The sequence below is a fragment of the Dreissena polymorpha genome, chromosome 15 (assembly GCF_020536995.1).
Source record: "Dreissena polymorpha isolate Duluth1 chromosome 15, UMN_Dpol_1.0, whole genome shotgun sequence".
Lineage (NCBI taxonomy): Eukaryota > Metazoa > Mollusca > Bivalvia > Myida > Dreissenidae > Dreissena > Dreissena polymorpha.
In genome coordinates this window covers 40,739,135-40,764,538 of record NC_068369.1, presented here as the reverse complement: position 1 = coordinate 40,764,538, position 25,404 = coordinate 40,739,135, and the positions used below count along the sequence as shown (strand labels likewise).

Here is a 25,404-nt window from a genome sequence, read left to right as displayed (position 1 = left end):
TGGAGGTCTTAGAATGTTAGTGGGAGATTAATATTAGTACTGATAAATGAGTTCTGACTTACTATGATCAAGCCTCGCTGTTGCAAAACAGGGCTTAATGCATATGTGTTGACCCCAGCTCTGTAGTGCACACAGGCAAGTCAGGGAAAACAATTTCCTTTTTTATGAAATTTATTTTTTGTTTAAAAGAAGTCTTTTCTCATAGGAAATCAAGTGTAGGCACAAAGTGTCATCTGAGGTAAGCATGTGCTGATGTCTGCATAGGCTAATCTGGGACAACATATTATGGACATGCCTTAGGCCCAGCTTTCCCAGAGTGCGGCCTTATTAATGTTATAGCAAGTGTTCCAACATTATTTCTATAAAAGTTTAAATCACGGGTTTGTCTTGATATATAACTGCTCAATTTTTTTTATATAAACCCATTCTTGCACCATTAATGCAAGGTGTTGCATTAAATATGCATTATGATGTATATACTGCGTCTTTGTACCACCAACATAGAGAAAATAAGGCAGCAATATTACAACATCATTCTAGTGCATTTTGAAGCATAATTTATATAAAAAAATCTTAGAGTATAGCATGACACACTTATTTTGTTGCTTCATTGCATTGCATTTAAAAACAGTTGGAACAGTGTTAACTCTGGAACACTTCGTAACATGGAACAATCAATAATTATGTAAAACAAACTAAGATAAATGTTCCTGTTTTTGGAAAATTTTATACACATCATAAGGTAACATTCATATTATGAAAAAGAACAATTTGATGGTAAATAGTATAGCTTGTGTCTTTTAATATTTATTTAACCTAATAGTATAAACAAAATGTAGTGACCAATTATGTCCTTAATTGTGGAGATTTGAAGGGCGTTTTAATAAAGCCTTTTGTCTACACCTATTAAAAACACAGCAACCTTAAACTCCTGAACAAATGTTAAGCTGTTTTCTCTTTTGTTTAAATTTTCCTGTATTTTTATGTCCCCCACTATAGTAGTGGGGGACATATTGTTTTTGCCCTGTCTGTTGGTCTGTCTGTTGGTCTGTCTGTTTGCGCCAACTTTAACATTTTGCAATAACTTTTGCTATATTGAAGATAGCACCTTCATATTTGGCATGCATGTGTATCTCATGAAGCTGCACATTTTGAGTGGTGAAAGGTCAAGGTCATCCTTCAAGGTCAAAGGTCAAATATATGTGGCCCAAATCGCTTATTTTATAAATACTTTTGCAATATTGAAGATAGCATTTTGATATTTGGCATGCATGTGCATCTCATGGAGCTGAACATTTTGAGTGGTGAAAGGTCAAGGTCATCCTTTAAGGTCAGAGGTCAAATATATGTGGCCCAAATCGCTTATTTTATAAATACTTTTGCAATATTGAAGATAGCATTTTGATATTTGGCATGCATGTGCATCTCATGGAGCTGCACATTTTGAGTGGTGAAAGGTCAAGGTCATCCTTCAACATCAGAGGTCAAATATATGTAGCCCAAATCGCTTATTTTATGAATACTTTTGCAATATTGAAGATAGCAACTTGATATTTGGCATGCATGTGTATGGAGCTGCACATTTTGAGTTGTGAAAGGTCAAGGTCATCCTTCACAAGGTCAAGGTCATCCTACAAGGTCAAACATCATATAGGGGGACATTGTGTTTCACAAACACATCTTGTTTGTCTGTAGGTATGCATATTATTATATTCAAGCCGATGTTAAATAATTGTTAATGCTTGTTATTCAGTTGAGGAAGAAAACTTTCACCAATGCATGCTTCTCATTTAAAACAAAACTTCAACAGTAACAGCTGAATATTGCACCAACATGTTTATTAAATGTGTCTTGTTCTGACAAAACTGGGTATAATACATGTTCGTAAAGTGCAGTCCGCACAGGCTAATCAGAGACGACACTTTCCGCCTAAACTTGATTTTCGGTAAGAAGGGACTTGCTTCAAACTAAAAATACCATAACAGCGTAAAGTGTCTTCCCTGATTAGCCTGTGCCGACTGCACAGGCTAATCTGGGACGACACTTTACGCACAAGCATTAAGCCCAGTTTTCTCAGAACAAGACACAAATATTCTGAAGAATTTGAATTATCAGCATGAGCTTTTTACATTTTTAAAATGAATGAAGTCATTCATGTATAAAACATTCAAAGTCATTCATGCATAAAACATTCAAAAAAGAGCTGATGTAAGAACAACAAATTTTGTTACATTTTGAAAAACAATTTTAATTGTAATACTTGTTTATATGTATAAGACAACACAATATTGGGAAATACAACATTCATACAACACATTGACACATGTTTTGTTTCTCCAAAAACATGATTAAACATGTTGCATGAACATGGTGCAATCACACAATCACTTAGAATAAACTTGTAGTTATGAAGTTAATTAAAGAAACAACATTTTCATAAGAGTACATATTTATTTTAACATATATACTTTATTTTCCTTTTTCATAGTTCATATTTTTGTGTTGTTTGAAAATTAAGGAACTAAAATGTTAACTGTGATTGAATGATACCAATTTTTATTGTACGCTATTTTATCATGAAAAGTAGTTCTCATACATAGACATGTGAACACCAGCAGAGTGTGTTCTGAACAATTCTCAATGTAAAGAATATGAAATAGAAGAGAATCAATCCATCCAGTGTTCCATTAAATGGATCTTGGAATATGTCTGATCATTTTTCCAATAGACAGTTGGTTTGCCTTGAAAAAAATCTCTGCTCCAACCACATTTCTTTCACAAAGAAAACACAGTTATAGTTGCAGCCTCAAATTTCTTGCTTGTGTGTTCATGCCTGACTGTTTTAGTCATCTCTGACTGAAATATGTATGATCTTGAAATAAGTCCTTTCAATGGAACATTTTATAGTGTGGTTGTTGATTTTGACAAAGACACGGAGAATTGTTCATGGTACTGAATGTGCATGAATAACTTCATTAACTTCATGGACTAAAAAAGTGAAAAATTTGCATTTAAATTTTAAGCTTGACTATTACATAGGAGAAGCTTGACTATTACATAGGAGCTATTCTTCTCACCCCGGCGTCAGCGTTGCCGTGTCCGTTTGCGTTCAAATGTTAAAGTTTGCGTACTACCCCAAATATTTTCAATGTCCCTTGACATATTGCTTTCATATTTTGCATACTTGTTTAATATGATGACCCCAACCTATAAACAAGAGCAGACAACTGTATCCAGCATTTTGACAGAATTATGGCCTCTTTTATACTTAGAATATGCATATTATTGATAAATCTATGTTAAAGTTTGCGTACTCCCCCAAATATTTCCTGTGTCCCTTGACATATTGCTTTCATATTTTGCATACTTGTTTACCAACATGACCCCAACCTATAAACAAGAGCAGACAACTGTATCAAGCATTTTGACAGAATTATGGCCCCTTTTATACTTAAATAATTGAACATTTTGCTTAAATTGCCATAACTTCTTTATTTATGATCAGATTGTATTAATACTTTTACAAAACAACACTTAACTGAATACCACGATGGATTCCACCCAAACAAAACTCCACGCCCCAACCCAGAATCCCTGCCCCGCCCCCCCCCAAATTTTTATTTTTCCTTTATTTTTATTTTTGAAAGGTCATCTTATAAATGACCACACCCCACATTATACCCCCCCTCTGACCCCCCTACCCCCCCAAAAAAAATTAATTAATTTTTTTCCCACTTTTTTTAAAGATTGTCTAATAAATGACCCCACCCCACATTATACTCCCCTCTCAACCCCCCTACCCCCCCCCCCCCCCCAAAAAAAAGAATTTGTTTTTTTTTTACTTTTTTTTATTTTTGAAAGATCGTCTAATAGATTATTGAATATGAAAAATTTCCCCGTAATGGCTTTCGTTATACTGTCAAGCACTCGAATAGTCGAGCGCGCTGTCCTCTTGTTAAATATAAAACTGAACTTTTTTCTTTCTTTAGCAGGGGCCTTGTATAGGCCTCCCCCCCAGAGAACGACCCCTTTCTCAAACTTAATTACACTAAAATGATGCAAGCTTTTCTAAATTTCAAGTTAACCTTAAAAATTTGTTCTACTTTGTCAGTTTTGTCAATATTTTCCCTTTAAATCCAAAGTCTTTCTACAAAGCAAGAAAAAAATGTGAATAAACAGATCAGCTGCGTTCTGGGAAAACTTGACTTAATAAGTATCATAGGGTCCCCACAGGCTTAGATCATCACTTGACTTAATAAGTATCATAGGGTCCCCACAGGCTTAGATCATGGAGGAAACTTGACTTAATAAGTATCATAGGGTCCCCACAGGCTTAGATCATGGAGGAAACTTGACTTAATAAGTATCATAGGGTCCCCACAGGCTAAGATCATGGAGGAAACTTGACTTAATAAGTATCATAGGGTCCCCACAGGCTTAGATCATGGAGGAAACTTGACTTAATAAGTATCATAGGGTCCCCACAGGCTTAGATCATGGAGGAAACTTGACTTAATAAGTATCATAGGGTCCCCACAGGCTTAGATCATGGAGGAAACTTGACTTAATAAGTATCATAGGGTCCCCACAGGCTTAGATCATGGAGGAAACTTGACTTAATAAGTATCATAGGGTCCCCACAGGCTTAGATCATGGAGGAAACTTTCCGCCTGTACTGTTCAATATATAGTATTATAAAAGATTATATCATATATAACAATCATTTTGATTGGTCAGAATATTTAGGATGAGCTTAAACCTGAAAATATTTGTGGGGCTGTTTAAATCTGATTAAAATATTAAGGTATATTTAGGTAAAAATGTTTTTTAATATACTTATATATATATAATAAAAACCACGAAGAAACGCTATTTAAGTGTGTGTTTATTGAACAAAAATTGACTGTCACTAGAGGTATTGTTTTCTTTTCTTCGCTTCAATATCTCCTAGCCAACCTGACTTCTGAGAATATAAAACTCCTTGGATGTAAAATAGTTGTCATTTAGTAATCAATAGCAAGTGGTGTGTTTGTGTCCATGAGAGGTTCTGTTTTCCAGCTGATGTTATTTCTATTTTGTATCTAGTTTCCTGGCAGGATAATATGTCGCCAATATGTAGATAGAACAGAGTCTGGAATCTGACTCAGTGGTGCTTTGCAAAAATACCCTAAGGAGAGTGATAATTTGTTTAGTACTGTAATACAGTATTTGCTCTGTAAAAAGGGGGTTTAATGCACGTGCGTAGAGTGTCGTTACAGATCAGCATGTGCGTAGAGTGTCGTAGTCCTCACAGGCTGATCATGGATGACACTGCTTTGATGATATTTTTTGTTTACAGAAAGTCTCTTCTTGGCAAAAATCTTAAGTTAATGCGGAAAGTGTTGTCCCTAATTAGCCTGTGCACACTGCACAGGCTAATCTAGGAGAAAACTTTACACACATGCATAAAGCCCCTTTTTTCACAGAGCAGGGCTCATTTGTTTTAGTTAATCAGGGTGTGGTAACCTTATTGGTTTTTGTGAAATTTTCTGTTTAAATTTGTTTTGTTTTTTATTGATTTAGTTAAACCCTGATGTTATGCATGTTAGCTTGCTATTACTTGCTTTTTAAAAGAACATAATGGTCATAATCTAATATAAGGCACTTTGTTATTCTTTTTCTATAACTATTTAACTCCATTTGCTTCTTGCTAGATAGCATTCAAGTTATGATGAAGCTATAACCTTCCATTCTGTTTCTTGCTAGATAGCAGTCAAGTTATGATGAAGCTATAACCTTCCATTCTGTTTCTTGCTAGATAGCAGTCAAGTTATGATGAAGCTATAACCTTCCATTCTGTTTCTTGCTAGATAGCATTCAAGTTATGATGAAGCTATAACCTTCCATTCTGTTTCTTGCTAGATAACATTCAAGTTATGGTGAAGCTATAACCTTCCACATTCAAGTTATGATGAAGCTATAACCTTCCATTCAAGTTATGATGAAGCTATAACCTTCCATTCAAGTTATGATGAAGCTATAACCTTCCATTCAAGTTATGATGAAGCTATAACCTTCCATTCAGGTTATGATGAAGCTATAACCTTCCAATCAAGTTATGATGAAGCTATAACCTTCCATTCAAGTTATGATGAAGCTATAACCTTCCATTCAAGTTATGATGAAGCTATAACCTTCCATTCAAGTTATGATGAAGCTATAACCTTCCATTCAAGTTATGATGAAGCTATAACCTTCCATTCAAGTTATGATGAAGCTATAACCTTCCATTCAAGTTATGATGAAGCTATAACCTTCCATTCAAGTTATGATGAAGCTATAACCTTCCATTCAAGTTATGATGAAGCTATAACCTTCCATTCAAGTTATGATGAAGCTATAACCTTCCATTCAAGTTATGATGAAGCTATAACCTTCCATTCAAGTTATGATGAAGCTATAACCTTCCATTCAAGTTATGATGAAGCTATAACCTTCCATTCAAGTTATGATGAAGCTTTAACCTTCCATTCAAGTTATGATGAAGCTATAACCTTCCATTCAAGTTATGATGAAGCTATAACCTTCCATTCAAGTTATGATGAAGCTATAACCTTCCATTCAAGTTATGATGAAGCTATAACCTTCCATTCAAGTTATGATGAAGCTATAACCTTCCATTCTGTTTCTTGCTAGCTAGCAGTCAAGATATGATGAGGCTATAACCTTCCATTTAAGTTATGATGAAGCTATAACCTTCCATTCTGTTTCTTGCTAGCTAGCAGTCAAGTTATGATGAGGCTATAACCTTCCATTTAAGTTATGATGAAGCTATAACCTTCCATCTGTTTTTGAAAAAGGGTGTGCAGAATATTTTTTAATTGAATGAACTGGATGATCAACAAGAGATGGTCACAGGTTATTATTATACCCCCACAAACGAAATTTAGGGGGGTATATACGAGTGAACTTGTCTGTCGGTCGGTCGGTCTGTTGGTCTGTCTGTCGGTCCGTATTAAGTGTCCGCTCTCTTATTCAAGTAGTTTTCATCTGATCTTCACCAAACTTGGTCAGAAGTTGTATCTACATGATGTCTAGGCCAAGTTCGAACATGGGCCTTGCGGGTTCAAAAAACTAGGTTACGGGGGGTCACTCAGTGCGTTTTAAACCTTCAGCATGTTGTCCGCTCTTTAATTTAAGTAGTTTTCATTCCATCTTCACCAAACTTGGTCAGAAGTTGTATCTAGATTATCTTGAGGTCAAGTTCGAACATGGGTCTTGCGGGGTCAAAAACTAGGTCACGGGGTTACTTAGTGCGTTTAAACATTCAGCATGGTGTCCGCTCTCTAATTCAAGTTGTTTTCATCTGATCTTCACCAAACTTGGTCAGAAGTTGTATCTAGATGATCTTTTCGGGTAAAAACTAGGTCACGGGGTCACTAAGTGCGTTTTTTAAAATTCAGCATGGTGTCCTCTCTCTTAATCAAGTAGTTTTTATCTGATCTTCACCAAACTTGGTCAGAAGTTTTATCTAGATGATCTGAAGGCCAAGTTCGAACATGGGCCATGCCAGATCAAAAACTAGGTCACAGGGTCCCTTAGTACGTTTTACACATTGAGCATGGTGTCCGCTCTCTATTTCAAATGGTTTAAATTTGATTTTCACCACAATTGGTCAGAAGTTGTAACTTGATGATGTGTAGGTCAAGTTCGAACATGGGCCATGCCGGGTCAAAAACTAGGTCACGTGGTCACTTAGTGTGTTTTAAACCTCACCATGTTGTCCACTCTCTAACTCAAGTAGTTTTTATCCAATCTTCACCAAATTGGTCAGAAGTTGTATCTTGATAATGTCTAGGGCAAATTTGAATATGGGTCATGCCGGGTCAAAAACAAGGTCACGGGGTCACTTAGTGCGTTTAAAACATCACAATGTTGTCCGCTCTCTAATTCAAGTAGTTTTCATCCAATCTTCACCAATCTTGGTCAGAAGTTGTATCTAGATGATGTCTAGGTCAAGTTTGAATATGGGTCATGCCGGGTCAAAAACTAGGTCACTGAGTATCTTCGTGCGTTTTAAACCTCACCATGTTGTCCGCTCTCTAATTCAAGTAGTTTTCATCCAATCCTCACCAAACTTGGTCACGAGTTTTATCTAACTTATCTCTAGGACAAGTTTAAACATGGGCCATTCCGGGCCTAAAACTAGGTCACGGGGTCACTTAGTGCGTTTTTTAACATTCAGCATGGTGTCCACTCTCTAATTCAAGTAGTTTACATCCGATCTTCACCAAAGGAGTTTTATGGAGATCTTCACCACAGAAGTTTTATGGAGATGATATTAAGGCCAAGTTAGAACATGGGCCTTTCTGGGTCAAAAACTAGGTCAAGGGGTCACTTAGTGCATTTTTAAAATTGAGCATGGTGTCCGCTGTTTTTTGTGAAGACGACATGCAAAATATTATTTGCCATGCGGCATGTGGGGGTATTTGTCATGTTTGTGACAAAGCTCTAGTTTATACTGTTAAGTTGTATGGATTTGTGACATATTTTCAAACATTCCCCAGGTAGTTCATACGATGATGGCAGGTGCTTGTTTGTGGTCAAATGTTGATGTAGATCCGTTGATGTAAAAGGCTTGTTAACTGTGCTGACGGCTGTGTCAGCTACTGGTTCATAATTTTAAGACTGCATGTAACTTGTTTGACAGTTCAACACACTGTACTGGTGTTGTTTTTAAACATGAATAAAATATTGCATTAGCCTGGATATCCTCTTGTTTTAGTTCATGTTAATTGTAAAATAATAAAAAGAACAAAACTTTTTTGTTTTACTGTATATACATTTGTCTACATAGTTTAAAGGCAAACAGTAATTTTGTTTTAAAGTGCTGGTCTATTTGATCTTAGGTATTATGACTTCTTACTGACCATGTATGGTGTTGTAATGTGTCAGTAAATTAGTATGTGAGAATGAATATGTGTCACAAATTTTACCTTACCAAGTATCCCTCATTCTCCATCATCATCTAAAGAACAGGAGAAAAGTTCATTATTCTGTAGTACTATATATGTGACATCATGAAACATTACTAACCTAATATGAAAAGATACCTGCCTAATATGGAAAAATACACAATCAGCATGTTACCTTTCTGAGTCAATGAAAAACTAGTATTCTGTACAAGGTCACATAAAGTTACATATGTATGCTATAACATCAGCCAAAAGGTCAGCACCATTTTACCAGATTTTGACAATTTATATGATTCTCAGGGGGCCACACTGTCACAGCTCTCTGAAATATTCCTTTCCCACTCAGACTGGCAAAGTGAAAATGGCTTTGTGCAAACAGCATAAACCAGAACAGCCTGGGAGTTACTCGCAATCTGTTCAGGTTTTATGCTGTTTGCTGCTCATCTACTCTTAGGGTTGGAAATGAAGCCTTTCAAACTTTAATATATTAAGAAAGGACTTAAATTTAATTTGATTTTCTAAAGACCGGGACTTCAAATGCGTCAAAGTACTTTACTGAGTGGTAAAGGGATGTGAAACATTTTGGCAAAGTAAGCAGCAGTTTCTGCAAACGATTATAGTAAATCATAAATTGCTTTGCTAAATAAATCTTAAACTGTGTTCACTTGTTGAGGAGCTTTTTCTGCTTTTGATGCCTGTTTCCTGCAGGGGTATAATGGCTCTACACTGGGAGGTGTCTGGAACATTACACAGCCACAACGCCACAGTTCATGTGCTGTACACTCAACTGATTGGGGTTATTACCGGTAGAGAAAAAATGTCTTTGAAATATTTTAATACTTTTTATTTTCTTCTGTGTTTTTTTCTGTGGAGTGTGGATGCATTGTTAAAACTGCATTACATGATTGTGTATGCCCCATGGATAAGTGCTAATTGTTGTAATATATTGTGTGAACTTTGTGAAATTGAGTCAGTTGAGATAGATAAGGACAAGAACCTTCATTATAAGCGTGTCAAGAAAATTTGATGAATTTATTAGTGCTTGGGATAAAAACATTAACACTGTTATTGTACCAGGGGTCCTTCATTAAAGCATTTATGCCAAATGTTGTAAATCCTTCATATGTATCATAACTTATTGTGACAGTGGTAAATAAAAAGTAAATTAAACATAATTGTAAACTCGTAAACGATTCCGAGAATGTGGATCATATGTACAGTCCAGTATAAATTCTAAGCTCAAGTTAGCTTAACACTGAACCAATATATATGAACACAAACCTGTATTGACAAAAGGTAACAGTCATGATCCATCTGTCTGTTTTTCATTCATCAAGGCTGAATATTAGTTTTTGACAGCCTTTTGTTGGTTTGCTGTGTAAGTGTAGAAGCAGTCAACTGGTAAAAAGTTTGTCAATATTTATGAATGCAGGGAACCGGTAGATTGACAAAGGAGGGGGTTGGGCATCTGGTAGGTCACTTTAGCTTGAATTTCTGTTGTTTAAAGGCACTGCTTCACAGATAGGGCATTTTTAAGCTTTTAGGTAAATGCCTTTATTTGCTAGACATTAAGCAAGGAACTCTAGAGCTCCAGTGTAATGACTAGAATATAATTTAAGAAAGAAAATAAGAAAGAAAAAAGTGACTGTTCTGATTTGAGCTGGAACCAAAGTCGTTTGGAGTTTAAGTATTTTCCTAAACCACTTTGACTGTTATGCATCTGCAGATATTTTATACTTTATATAGTGATCCGGAATTTGACAAATGCAAAATAACACAAAAATAAAAACAAAATTTAAAGAAATCAATATAATAATTCCAAAATTAATCAATTGTTATCCTTTTGTAATCCATGATTTTAATTGATGATACATTTTAAACAATTCTGTATTATGAGAACGAGTTCATGTCAATGGTGGTATTTCCCTTCCAGATAATAGTGTTCTTATATTTTTTAAATCTGTGATAAAAACTTAGAAAATTATGTTGATAATCTTTGAAAAAGTCCTTTGAAATGAAACATTTCAAGAGCATTTCAAGAGCATTCAATTTTTGGTTTCTCTTTGAAGAGTTATGTAATGCTTTAGGTAAGAAAACTACTGGTCAAATAGAAAAATATTGTTTGTTATTCTTTGTATGGATAATTTGTTACATTACTTTAAGTCCACTATGTTATTATTAATTAAGTCATTATTGGACAAAACATTTGGTTATTAATTTGCTTATCTAAAGATCTATTTAAGATGTAAAAAAATAAGTGTGAGGAGCAACTTGACAAATGACTTAAAAGAGCTCTGGGAAACCAGACTTTATGCATGTTTGTAAAGTATTGTCTCAGATGAGCCTGTGCTGTCATCAACGGCTAATCTGGGACGGCACGGCTAATCAGGAACGGCACGGCTAATCTGGGACGGCACGGCTAATCAGGCGTGTTTGGCTTATGTAGGATTTCCATGAAGATGAGACTTTCTTTAATATACACAATTTCTTCAGAGCTGAAAGTGTACCTTTCTGATTAGTCTGTGTAGACTGATTAGGCTAACCCAAGACTCCTTAACTCACATGCATTAAGCCTGGTTTTCAAAGAGGACGGCAAAGAAAACAATATCATATTTAGAAATATACTGTACTGAATGAGCATAGAAAGCAAGGTCTGTTGTGCATGTATGAGTACAAATACTCATAATACTAATTGTTCAAATTGTTTGTAAGTGGGCAAAAACAGTTGGTAAAATCACCGTACAAAAACTTCCCCATAATTTATTATCTTAAACATTGTGCCTTCCTAAATGTAGGCCTTTACAAACCAATATTGAGTTCAACTGTGGACTGAATGTATTGTAGGATGAAGTGGCTTCATGTTTAACAGCAGGGTTAACCTGCGTGTCCTTATTTATGCAAATACTTTGCTCACGCTCATTTGTATTGTTTACATGTTTATAATAAAGACTTGACAAGGGAAGCAACCCAGTTTAATAAACGACCAATAATTCTGTAAGAATTATCCCTCTTATCATTTGTGACCACTTTGTATTAAATACCTAGGTATGCTCATTCTGATCCAAGATGGCAATATCCACCTAGAAATTACTTAGTTGAAACTTGCAATAATCTATAACCAGACAGTGTAATCCTAAATGTCCAGTGTTGATTGCTAAGACTTATCTGTTGTGATACATCACTTCAAGCATGTGATATATGCCTTGCTTAGTCGTAAGTGTTTGTTTGTGTTAATTTCTATTGTAAAATGTTGGCAAACCTTAACATAATGGTCATGAAATGTACTTGTTATATTGAAGCCATACTTGCATGTCCTATGGTCCCTGTGCATTTGTGCAAACGAAACCATGTTAGTGAAATACTAAAAAATGTATTGTGAAATTTCATGTATGTTTCAGATGACCTGATGTTGCAATGGAGAAGAAGGACAAGTCGTCTCCCTTGCCGACATCGAGTCTGTTTGACCCAGCAGCTCTTCTCGGCATGGGACTTTTGGGTAAATCAGAACAGTTTAAGTAATCAGGCAATTCAAATAACTTCCTGAAACTCGATATTAAATGTAGTTAGTTATTGCCAAAATTAAAAAATTGTTAATATTTATGTATTAAAACTTCTCAGACTAATACCAGCATTTATTGTAAAAGTATTATTCAGTTGCATTACAGCTTCATTTTTTCTAAGCACTAAATTAAAGAACACCAAATAATTGGCATTGGACTATTTCCATCCTCTGTGCAGTTATAAAGGAATTCATGGTAGTTTATATTTCACTCTGTGAAGAAAATCACTTGCGTTTCAGCGGAGGTAGATCATCATATTACACATACAATTAGCATATAAAATGAAAATAAAATAGAAAAAATCATATTTAAAATAAAAGGAAAAGATGTGTTAACTTTTTAGTAGAAGGGTTTCCATTTGGCTTAGGTGTATTATCCATTTATCACAGAAAAAGACAGTCAATGAAATCTGCAATATGTTTTTATTCATTTCTCTCCACTCAGGTGCATCCCCGTTTGGTCCAGGTATGGCATCCGCCCTGCCCTTTGCCCACCTCGCCCATCCTGCCCTGCCCACTTTTCCATGCTGGGGCACCCTGCCTTCTCCATGTTCGGTCACCTAGGAGACAGCCTACTCAGCCCTGGGGGGCTACCTGCATCACTGTCCTCTAGTCTTAGTCCCTCCTCAAGTAAGTGGATGGTACTTTTGTTTTTTTAGGATTTTTGTCTCACAATTTGAGCCTGGCTCTGGGTAAACAGGAAAATACTGTGTGCCTAAATTGGACTTTTGCTAAGAAGAGATTTCCTTTTAATGAACAATACCATAATTGACTGCACAGGCTAATGTGGGACCCCACTCTTCTCATATGCATTAACCCTTTACCACTTAGAAACATATTTTGAGGCATTTGTAGTACCTTAGAAATGTAAATTAAATGAAGACCTTTCTTACTAGATTCAAATTTTAAAGGTTTCATTTCTAGCCCTAAGATACTGCTGAGCAGCAAACAGCATAAAACCTGAACAAACTGCGAGTTACTGGCAGACTGTTCTGGTTTTATGCTGTTTGCACGTAGCCATTTTCACTTTGCTTCTTACGGGGGAAAGGGTTAAGTAATGTTTTTCTCAGACCTAGGCTCACGTGTATTGAATTACTCTGCTTAAATCTGGAGCCTGTCTTATCAAACGGGGTATTGGAAATAATGTTACAATTTTGAAGTGTAATCACTAAGCCTCAACCTCAATAGTTTCAGTAATTCTGTTCATTTCTTTTTGGTAAGCCTTTTTATGTCCCCCACCACTATAGTGGAGGACATATTGTTTTTGCCCTGTCTGTTGGTTGGTTGGTTTGTGTGTTTGTTTGTTTGCTCCAACTTAAACATTTGCCATAACTTTTGCAATATTGAAGATAGCAACTTCATATTTGGCATGCATGTGTATCTCATGGAGATGCACATTTTGAGTGGTAAGAAGTCAAGGTCAAGGTCATCCTTCAAGGTCAAAGGTCAAATATATGGGTCAAAATTGTTCATTAAATGTACACTTGCAATATTGAAGATAGCAACTTGATATTTGGCATGCATGTGTATCTCATTCAGCTGCACATTTTGAGTGGTGAAAGGTCAAGGTCATCCTTCAAGGTCAAAGGTCAAATATATGGGGACATAGTGTTTCACAAACACATCGCTTGTTAAACAGTGGACTTGTCTAAAGAATTGTCATCAATGCAAATCTCTATGACAGTTATGCTATGGCAAGACTTCTGTTTGCCACTAATTGAATGTTGAATAGTATATCATTTTGTCTAATATACAGAGTATTTGAAATTGAGTTTAATTGTGAATCATGATGATTAAGATTGCCATGATTATCTAGTATTGATGTCAATATGTTAAATTATTATTATATACTGGTACACAGTGTTTGACAATTAAATCAAAGGCAAAGCATGTCTAGAAAATTGTTGCCGCTACTATTCACTGGTATTTTTTATTCTGCCAGTTTTAAGCACATCTTTGAAATTTAAATCCATTTCCATAGCTTCTATTACTATAGAATTAAGTGTCAGATGGGAGAAAATGAGTATTTATTATTTAAGACCAAATAAATAATACAAGTATTTTAAAAATGAAAGAAATGTAGACAGAGCAGTTTAAATTAGTCTAGTCATTTTGAGTTGAACACTTCAATTAGTATAGACACCAACTATTTAAATGAAACACCTTTATTGAAATGGGTAAGAAAAATGACCAAATACCGATATATTGTTTCCAGTTCCAATTTCCACGTTGAGTTTCGACTCGATACTCAGCCCTTTGATTCCATCAGCAAACCGTGATGGTCTGCATAACCGTCCATTTTTTATGCGTCCAAAACACGACAATTGTAAGAGTTTATTAGAGCTGATTGATTTCATATTTATGCGTGGTGTTGATATAGTTTGGAATGCTTTTATAAATTTTTATTTGAGATTTGTATTTATTAACTTAATCGCTTACAAGCTTTTCTTTGAGAATTTCTCTGCTTTTCATCATTTCATCAGTATCAATAAAATACAAATTAAGCCACTGAAGATTCGAATGAACAATTTTGTAAGATTTAATCATCATTATGAACCTTATTGGAAATACTTAAATACTTAATTTCTTACACACATTCTACACCAGTCATGGCAGGTTTTTGTTTAACTAACATAATTTTCCAAGTTTTTGATTCACTGATCTCAAAGATTTAAATCATGGTCCACATGATTATTATTTATTTTAATTTAGGAAACAATTCAAAAACAAGTACTTGTCCTACTGAACAATGCTATAAATAATTTCAATGTTCAACACTTTTTACCACTTTAGTAATCTCAGAAAACACAACAGATTTGCAATTCTTACAACCCAAAGAATTTTCTTTCTTTTGGCTACATCTTGTCCATTATATATCTGGAACCAGTAATCCAAGCTTTGTGTGAAGTAGCATATTCTTTCTACTTTTGCTCCCTATTAAAAGCTGCACACGTGAGCTTCTATACCATGCTTTGGAATGACCTTGATTTATTTTCCTGCCTTTTGTAGAATATTGTTGTATATACCAGCAGTTTTATTAAGAATATTTGTTATAATTTTGACATATATGTTATGTTCCTCTAGAGTAATGGGTAATTTTCATAAAAGATGTTGCATCACAAATATTTTTTAAAGATATGAACATGAATCATTATAAACATGATTATTAACCTTTTGTTTTTATATTTGTTGTTTAAAAAAAAAGTTATTCGTCTGTAAACATCTTGAAAAATAGTAGTTCTTCTTGAGCAGTGGATTCTGATTTTCTGTCAATTTTGAGATTTGCATGCTTTAAATAGCTTTAAAACTGACATTACAGAGGAGTGAAAAAAACAATTACATTATATTATTTTCATGTTTTTGTCGCATTTTTTATAAGCAAAACTATTTTGATTGGTTCAAAACTTTTTTTGTAACAACTGCATCGTGTGCAAATGTTCTATCAAGGGATTACGCGCAATCTCTATAGTATAGACTATACCCTCTCTATGAGGAGTACAATCAAGTCCTCAACTATTTGCAGGTAACTATGGCTTATTTTCAATGCCCAACCATTCATCATCGTCCACAACGACATCATCACCCTCGCTATCGAAGTCTTCACCCTCAGCAACCACCCTGCCTTCATACTCCATGTCTGGCTCCACCTCAAGCCGAACAACAATTGCGGGTAGAACCAGTCCACCGAGCCTGTTCACTAGCCCCACCAGAGGGCGAGGGTCGAGGCGTGGGGGCGGGATGGGGCGTGGTCGTCGTGGTACCGGAAGGGGGCGCTCTCGAGGTGGGCGTGGTGGACACAGTATACCACTGTCTCTTGTTCAGTCAACATCCCTGCTGTCACCCTCTATGCTGGAACAGTTTGCAAGAAAGGTAGCTATCTCTATTGCTCCATTTTTTTACATGTAACTTTTTAGCTCACCTGATTGCTCAGGTGAGCTTTTGTGACCGGTCTTTGTCTGTTGTACGTCCGTCTGTCCGTCGTCCGTCCGTCCACATTTGTTCATAAACACTCTAGAGGCCACATTTATTGCCCGATCTTCATGAAACTTGGTCAAAGATTTGTCCCAATGATATCTTGATCGAGTTCGAAACTGTGTCATGCTGGGTCAAAAACTAGGTCACTAAGTCAAAATAAATAAAAAACCTTGTAAACACTGTAGAAGTCACATTTAATGCCCAATCTTCATGTAACTTTGTCAAAATGTTTGTCTTAATAATATGTTGGTTGAGTTCAAAAGTGGTTCCAGTCAGTTAAAAAAAATGGCTGCCAGTGGGCGGGGCAGTTTTCCTTATTTGGCTATAGAGAAACCTTGTAAACACTCTAGAAGTCACAATTTTGGCCCAATCATCATGAAAAATGGTCAAAACAGTGGTTTTATTGATAACTTGGACGAGTTCGAAAATGGTTCAGATCGGTGAAAAAACATGGCCGCCAGTGGTCGGGCCATTTTCTCTATATGTATATAGTGAAAACATGTGAACACTCTAGAAGTCACATTTTTTGCCCAATTTTCATGAAATTTTGTCAGAACATTTGTTTCCTTGATACGAGAGTTGAGTTTGAAAATGGTTCCGGTCAGTTGAATAACATGGCTGCTGGTTGGGGGCAGTTTTCTCATTATGCCCCCCCCCCCTTTCGAAGAAGAGGGGGTATACTGTTTTGCTCATGTCGGTCCGTCCATCCACCAGATGGTTTCCGGATGATAACTCAACAGCGCTTATGCCAAGGATCATGAAACTTCATAGGTACATTGATCATGACTCGCAGATGACTCCTATTGATTTTTAGGTCACTAGGTCAAAGGTCAAGGTCACGATGACCCAAAATAATATAATGGTTTCCGGATGATAACTCAAGAACACTTATGCCTAGGATCATGAAACTACATAGATACATTGATCATGACTCGCAGATGACCCCTGTTGATTTTCAGGTTACTAGGTCAATGGTCAAGGTCATGGTGACCCAAAGCAGTAAAATGGTTTCCGGATGATAACTCAAGAACGCTTATGCCTAGGATCATGAAACTTCATAGGTACATTGATCATGACTGGCAGATAACCCCTATTGATTTTCAGGTCACTAGGTCAAAGGTCAAGGTTTCGATGACCCAAAATAGTAAAATGGTTTCCGGATGATAACTCAAGAACGCTTAGGCCTAGGATCATTAAACTTCATAGGTACATTGATCATAAATCGTAGATGACCCCGATTGATTTTCAGGTCACTAGGTCAAAGGTCAAGGTCACGATGACCCAAAATAGTAAAATGGTTTCCGGATGATAACTCAAGAACGTTTTTTTCTTAATTTTTGTTCAACCTCTGTACTCCTCTAGGTGTTTCAATGAACAAATGAACAATTTTTAAATCTTAATTATTTAATTGGTTTCACTCAGACCATATTTAGGTGTTAAATCAGTAACGCTTAAAGAAGTATGGGTGTATAAATGAACCGAATAGATGGTAGCATAATCTGTTGGAAAACCTTACATGAAAGTGCATTTCTTTATATAGATCTTTTGTACGTTAGTCCCAATTCAAATATGTATGATGAGTTTCCTTTACTTTAAAAATATTATAATAATAGGTACCCCAAATGTGTGTTCCACCTGGTAAAACATGTACAAGATTGAAACTTTTTCTTAGTGTTTAATTAGTCATATGAAACTGGGATGGCGTTTTCCTTGAATTAAGAGAAACACTTTTTTAATGTTAGGAAGCCACTTTTGAAAACAGTGATGTTGAAGCATACCATTGAAAACAAAATTATGTTTCAGCACCTGGAAGAGAGAGAGAGAAATAACAAGGATGTCAAGTCACCAGAGCGTCTGGCAATGTCTAGTTTATTTGATATCAACTTTGAGACCAAAACGAACACATCTAGCTTGCACAGGTCACCAAAGTCATCCCCCACCCGTAAATCACCCTCAAAAACAGTCAGTAGCAATAGTGACCTTAACCATGACAATGACCTTGACCGTGGAGACCTCGCATCCACTTCTCAAGGTCATGTGCATATTGATAGCCTGAAAAAGAAGCTGCTAGCTGATCAAATTCTGCAGAAGATGCACATCAAGCCTGCGATGTCCTTGTTTATGCCTCATGATGGGGATAACAGAAAACGCAGGGGACGACCGCCTAAAATCTCCAGTGATGACGATTGCCATCTTACACCAGAAGAGCTCGAGGTACGCAGAATCAGATATGAGTGTTTATATTGCTCACACAGCATTATAATTTTGATCCCGGTTCTGGGAAAACTGGGCTTAATGCATTTGGGTAGTGTCCTCCAAGATAAGCTTGTCCACACAGGCTAATCAGGGATGACACTTTCTGCTTTTATGGAATATTTTGTTTAAAGGATGTCTCTTCTAAACAAAACTCCAGTGTAGGCACACAGTGTTGTCTCTTCTAAACAAAACTCCAGTGTAGGCACACAGTGTTGTCTCTTCTAAACAAAACAATAGTGTAGGCACACAGTGTTGTCTCTTCTAAACAAAACTCCAGTGTAGGCACACAGTGTTGTCTCTTCTAAACAAAACTCCAGTGTAGGCACACAGTGTTGTCTCTTCTAAACAAAACTCCAGTGTAGGCACACAGTGTTGTCTCTTCTAAACAAAACTCCAGTGTAGGCACACAGTGTTGTCTCTTCTAAACAAAACTCCAGTGTAGGCACACAGTGTTGTCTCTTCTAAACAAAACTCCAGTGTAGGCACACAGTGTTGTCTCTTCTAAACAAAACTCCAGTGTAGGCACACAGTGTTGTCTCTTCTAAACAAAACTCCAGTGTAGGCACACAGTGTTGTCTCTTCTAAACAAAACTCCAGTGTAGGCACACAGTGTTGTCTCTTCTAAACAAAACTCCAGTGTAGGCACACAGTGTTGTCTCTGATTAACCTGAGCTATTGAGACAATAAGAAATGTTATTATCAATAATCTTTCAAAGATTTTGAATATTTGGTTTTCTTTGTTTTCAGGAAGAAGCAAAGATCCAAGCTAGAATAAAGAGAGAGTTGGAACTGGAGTTGAAGCAGAAAGAAATAGCGCTGAAAATGATCACAAAAATTGCTGCAGAACAAGATGGCCTACGTGAGAAGAAGGACAAGATCAGAGGTCAGGGCAGCAGAAGCAAAAGTCCAACAAAATCACCAGAAAAAGCAAAGGCAAATGGGAAACTTGAAGTTGATGAATTGGACAGTGACTCAAAGATTTTGGTGAGAAAATACAATTCATAGGTCTTCAAAAATAAATTTAAGAATCATTAGATCCCTTGATTAGTCTGTGCACTATGGTGACTGATTTTTTAAGTTGTACAACATGCCAGAATAACAAATATACCGAACATAATAACAAAAAGGGCACCACATGTCACAATTGTCCTATTGGAGCCCCATCCTTCTGGCAAGTTTGTTTGATATAATTGTTCTATCAGAACCCTATCCTTCTGGCAGTTTTGTTTGATATAATTGTTCTATCAGAACCCCATCCTTCTGACAGGTTTGTTTGATATAATTGTTCTATCAGAACCCTATCCTTCTGGCAGTTTTGTTTGATATAATTGTTCTCTCAGAACCCTATCCTTCTGGCAAGTTTGTTTGATATAATTGCTCTATCAGAACCCTATCCTTCTGGCAAGTTTGTTTGATATAATTGTTCTATCAGAACCCCATCCTTCTGGCAGTTTTGTTTGATATAATTGTTCTATCAGAACCCTATCCTTCTGGCAGGTTTGTTTGATATAATTGTTCTATCAGAACCCTATCCTTCTGGCAGGTTTGTTTGATATAATTGTTCTATCAGAACTCTATCCTTCTGGCAGTTTTGTTTGATATAATTGTTCTATCAGAACCATATCCTTCTGGCAGGTTTGTTTGATATAATTTTTCTATCAGAACCATATCCTTCTGGCAGGTTTGTTTGATATAATAGTTCTATCAGAACCCTATCCTTCTGGCAGGTTTGTTTGATATAATTGGTCTATCCGAACCCTATCCTTCTGGCAGTTATGTTTGATATAATTGTTCTATCAGAACCCTATCCTTTGGCAGGTTTGTTTGATATAATTGCTCTATCAGAACCCTATCCTTCTGGCAGTTATGTTTGATATAATTGTTCTATCAGAACCCTATCCTTCTGGCAGGTTTGTTTGATATAATTGTTCTATCAGAACCCTTTCCTTCTGGCAGGTATACTTCTGTGTGTTGTTATTTTGTTTTGTCACGTGAGATATGTAAGAAAATGGCCACCATGTCCATCAGACCTATAACAAAAAGTACATTTTTATGCCCCCCTTCGAAGAAGAGGGGGTATATTGCTTTGCTCATGTCGGTCGGTCGGTCGGTTGGTCTGTCGGTCGGTCCGTCTGTCGGTCGGTCCGTCCACCAGGTGGTTGTCAGACCATAACTCAAGAACGCTTGGGCCTAGGATCATGAAACTTCATAGGTACATTGATCATGACTCGCAGATGACCCCTATTGATTTTGAGGTCACTAGGTCAAAGGTCAAGGCCACGGTGACCCGAAATAGTAAAATGGTTTTTGAATGATAACTCAAGAACGCATACGCCTAGGATCATGAAACTTCATGGGTAGATTGATCATGACTTGCAGATGACCCCTATTGATTTTGAGGTCACTAGGTCAAAGGTCAAGGTCACGGTGACCCAAAATAGTAAAATGGTTTCCGGATGATAACTCAAGAATGCATACGCCTAGGATCATGAAACTTCATGGGTAGATTGATCATAACTCGCAGATGACCCCTATTGATTTTGAGGTCACTAGGTCAAAGGTCAAGGTCACGGTGACCCGAAATAGTAAAATGGTTTTTGGATGATAACTCGAGAACGCATACGCCTAGGATCATGAAACTTCATAGGTAGATTGATCATGACTTGCAGATGACCCCTATTGATTTTGAGGTCACAAGGTCAAAGGTCAAGGTCACGGTGACCCGAAATAGTAAAATGATTTTCGGATGATAACTCAAGAACGCTTTTGCCTAGGATCATGACACTTCATAGGTACATTGATCGTGACTCGCAGATGACCCCTATTGATTTTCAGGTCACTAGGTCAAAGGTCAAGGTCACAGTGACAAAAATCGTATTCACACAATGGCTGCCACTACAACGGACAGCCCATATGGGGGGCATGCATGTTTTACAAACAGCCCTTGTTTATACTGTATTTTGTAGATATAATTTCACTTATTAATTGAAAAATATTAAAGTTTCACATTAACCAACAGCTTTAAAATTAATGAATTGCTTGTCTAGTTAAATTAATTTGCTCAGAAGGTCATACAGATGTTTTTTAAGACAAAATATGATTCAAAATGTCAACAAGCAACATCATTTGTACCTTTATGGTGTCTGTTATAGGAACCAAAGTCATCTGATGCAGACGACAAAACTGAGCCTTCAGGAAGCAAGATTAAAGATGTTGTCATGGACACAAACAGCAATTTCAGCTCTAATCTGGACTCAAATGATCAAGGTACAGAAGAAGTGATGAGTTTTCCTTTTGAATTGTTAGATTATATTGCACTTTGGGTAAGGTTTCACTCAGTATCTTGCAAAAGAGGACTGTCAGCTGTCGCTCAGAATAAAAGCAAATAGCAATGGGTATAAAATGAAAAAGAATAGTATGATGCAAGTGATCTTAAATGTAAATGTAGTTTTAACTGCTTATACTGTAATACAAAGAGTGAAAATAGGGAAATAAGATTTCATATGCCGTTATCTACAATTCTTATTTTCTTTATGAAAAATACAATGTTAAACAGGAAAAGTGTTAGAAATTAACTGACTATCATAATCTTACTGAAATACTGGAAAATAAAAAAGAGGAAAAAAAAAAATACCCTGAAGAAACAAATCAAGGTGCTCTTTCAGATGATACTGGTAGCGGTTCCGATAGTAACATGTCAGACGACAGTGACAACGAGACAGGAGATGATGATGGTGGGAAGAGGAAACGTGAACAGGGTGACCTTGGTAACAAATTCATTAAATATTGCAAGGGACAAATAAACATGAAAACATTGTTTTGGTATTGGTGCAATTCCTTATTACCTCACTACCCTAAATCCACTATCCCATCCATCAAAAGAGCCATTTTTGCTTTAGTTTGTTGTTATCAATACAGATGAGTTCATAAAGAACACAGTCAACTTAAGGACTCTTGTGATTCTTTCAATAGTTCATCCTGTTTTGTATATAGGACCCCCTAAATGTAAACTGATGACCCATTGGAGAGTCTATGTATCAAACTGTGCATGTGCCGTTTTAAGGTATGTGTATGTGATAAAATATGTAACGTGGATACGCCCCCATATTGTCATTAAAGGGACTGTCAACCACGATGAAGAAGAAAAGAAGAGTTGTAAAATACCGTATTTATTTACAATTATTAGTTTATATTGATTAAAATATCACGACTGGTATATTATATTACTTGAAAAAAGTTGTTAAGTTTTCATATTTTCAGTTTATTCGGTAAATTTTTTTACTGGGTATGTCTGCCAGGTAACTATGCCAGTTAACTATAAATATGATTGATCATCATCGTCACGCGGTAAACCCAGGAATGCAAATTGTGCATGCGTAGTGAATTGTATATATTTTATATATAAAATGATCAATCTACTTGCGTTATTTATATTGTGTATTTCGTTATGTCATCTTTTTTCGTGATGTACTTTCGATTTCACACTGCAAAATTTTATTACCTAATAGTCTACATGTTTACTCAAAATATGAACTTTTTTCAAGTAATGTAAGATACCAGTCATGATATTTTAATCAATATAAACTAATAATTGTAAAAAAAACACGGTATTTTACAACTTTTCTTTTCTTCGTAGTCGTGGTTTACAGTCCCTTTAAGCAATGTTTATATTTACATTGAAACAGCAAATCAACAAACAAGTTGATATTTAAATTATGAATCAATCGACGTCACAACATTCAAAAAGCCCAGTACTGCTTTCCCCAAACGCAGGTTAACAAATTCGGAGCTGTAGAAATGAAGAATTATTCATAAAAATATAAAGATCGAAGTATTAAACAAAATCGCAACACCGTATTATTGCTCTCTGCTGTTACTTTTGAAAACAGAAAATATAAAAAATATTATTCCTGAGCTGTTTTAACTTTTTATGCTCCCCAAAATAAAATTTCGGCGCAGCATATAGTTTCCAGTTTGTCCTTCCTTACTTCCTTACTTCCATCACACTTTTGTTACAGTTTCTCATAGCACCTTCAATACTTAACTGATCTCTTTCATATTTGGCATGTAGGTACCTTGCATGGACCTCTACCTTTTGATGAGGTTTGAGGTCACTGGGGTCAAGGTCAAGGTCACTGGGCCTAATAATAGATTCTTCTGTCACACTTTTGTTACAGTTTCTCATAGCACCTTCAATACTTAACCGATCTCTTTCATATTTGGCATGTAGGTACCTTGCATGGACCTCTACCTTTTGATGAGGTTTGAGGTCACTGGGGTCAAGGTAAATGTCACTGAGGCTTATAATATATTTTTCCGTCACTCTTTTGTTAAGTTTCTCATATCACCTTCAATACTTTACCGATCTCTTTCATATTTGGCATGTAGGTACCTTGCATGGACCTCTACCTTTTGATGAGGTTTGAGGTCACTGGTGTCAAGGTCACTGTGGCTGATAATAGATTTTTCAGTCACTCTTTTGTTACAGTTTCTCATAGCACCTTCAATACTTAACCGATCTCTTTCATATTTGGCATGTAGGTACCTTGCATGGGTCTCTACCTTTTGATGAGGTTTGAGGTCACTGGGGTCAATGTCACTGAGGCTTATAATATATTTTTCCGTCACTCCTTTGTTTAAGGTGGTTATTAACACATAGATTGCAAAGGGCATCATCGGGGGGCATCCATCAGTTTCACTGATATTCTTGTTAAACATGATGGTAGACTTCGGTTTTCATTATCTTTTTCTTCTCAATATCGGGCTTTAATATTGCTTATTATTTTTCCTATGCCATGTAGTTGAAATATACGCATAACATGATGGGAAATGCACATTCAACCTAACTTGATTTTTGTAAATTTGCCTGTCAATCGGTTCACTATGTTTTAACATAGCGTTAAAATACAAACCCATGTGGCAAATGTAGGCACTGCATGAGTCTAGAGATGTTGAGCAGAAAAAAACAGTTTGACTTTTGACCTTGCATTGGTGAAGTAAGAATCTAGGGAAAAAGTGTCTGTTTTATGCACCTTGTTAGAATTGATGTATTCAACCAACAAGTGGTAGTGACAGTCTTCTGTTTAGTTTTAAGCGTGTCCATTTGAAATGTTATATGGATTATGAAGTGTGAAAGTCGAAAATGTGTTACAACTGTGCTATGGATTGAAAGGCTGACAAATGTAAGAAAGGTCAGATAAAAAAAAAAGCCAATTTCTTAACATTTCTTTTGTTTGTAAACACGAACATAATTCATGAAATAAGAATTTCATCCACCCACCCCTTACTCATTGCACACAAAAATACCCTGTTTGTCTCCCTTCAGATTCTGAGCGACCAATCAAACGTCGGCATGTTGTCCTTGATGATTCTAAGATCAGGATTCCTCTAGGCAAAGGCTGGAAGAGGCAGACTAACATACACTCGTATGGACGCCGTGGCATCGTTGGGGAGGTCTGGTACTTTGCTCCATGTGGTCGCAAAATGAAAACCATCCCGGATGTTATGAGGGTACGGGTGTTTCTTGACTGTAAAGAAATTGATAAAATTTCATATAAACAAAGACAAATGGCTCAGGTTTGATAAGGTTGTGATTTTTTTTATAAAGCTTTGAAAATAATTGGTATTTCTAAGCTGTTTTGTCAATTTAATTAAAAGCCG

At 36.2% G+C, this 25,404-nt stretch overlaps 1 protein-coding gene across 1 annotated transcript in view; it reads left to right on the top strand.

Annotated features, from left to right (window-relative positions):
• The window catches only part of LOC127860464 (bromodomain adjacent to zinc finger domain protein 2B-like), a 232,918-nt gene that overhangs the window by 170,156 nt on the left and 37,358 nt on the right, over nucleotides 1-25,404 (top strand). The window contains 10 exon segments of the mRNA XM_052398546.1: nucleotides 12,353-12,450; nucleotides 12,959-13,020; nucleotides 13,023-13,143; nucleotides 14,729-14,839; nucleotides 16,037-16,383; nucleotides 18,292-18,702; nucleotides 19,492-19,728; nucleotides 21,897-22,011; nucleotides 22,410-22,511; nucleotides 25,070-25,254. Of these exon segments, the coding sequence (XP_052254506.1) occupies nucleotides 12,369-12,450; nucleotides 12,959-13,020; nucleotides 13,023-13,143; nucleotides 14,729-14,839; nucleotides 16,037-16,383; nucleotides 18,292-18,702; nucleotides 19,492-19,728; nucleotides 21,897-22,011; nucleotides 22,410-22,511; nucleotides 25,070-25,254 (1,773 nt within the window). The 5' untranslated portion in view covers nucleotides 12,353-12,368.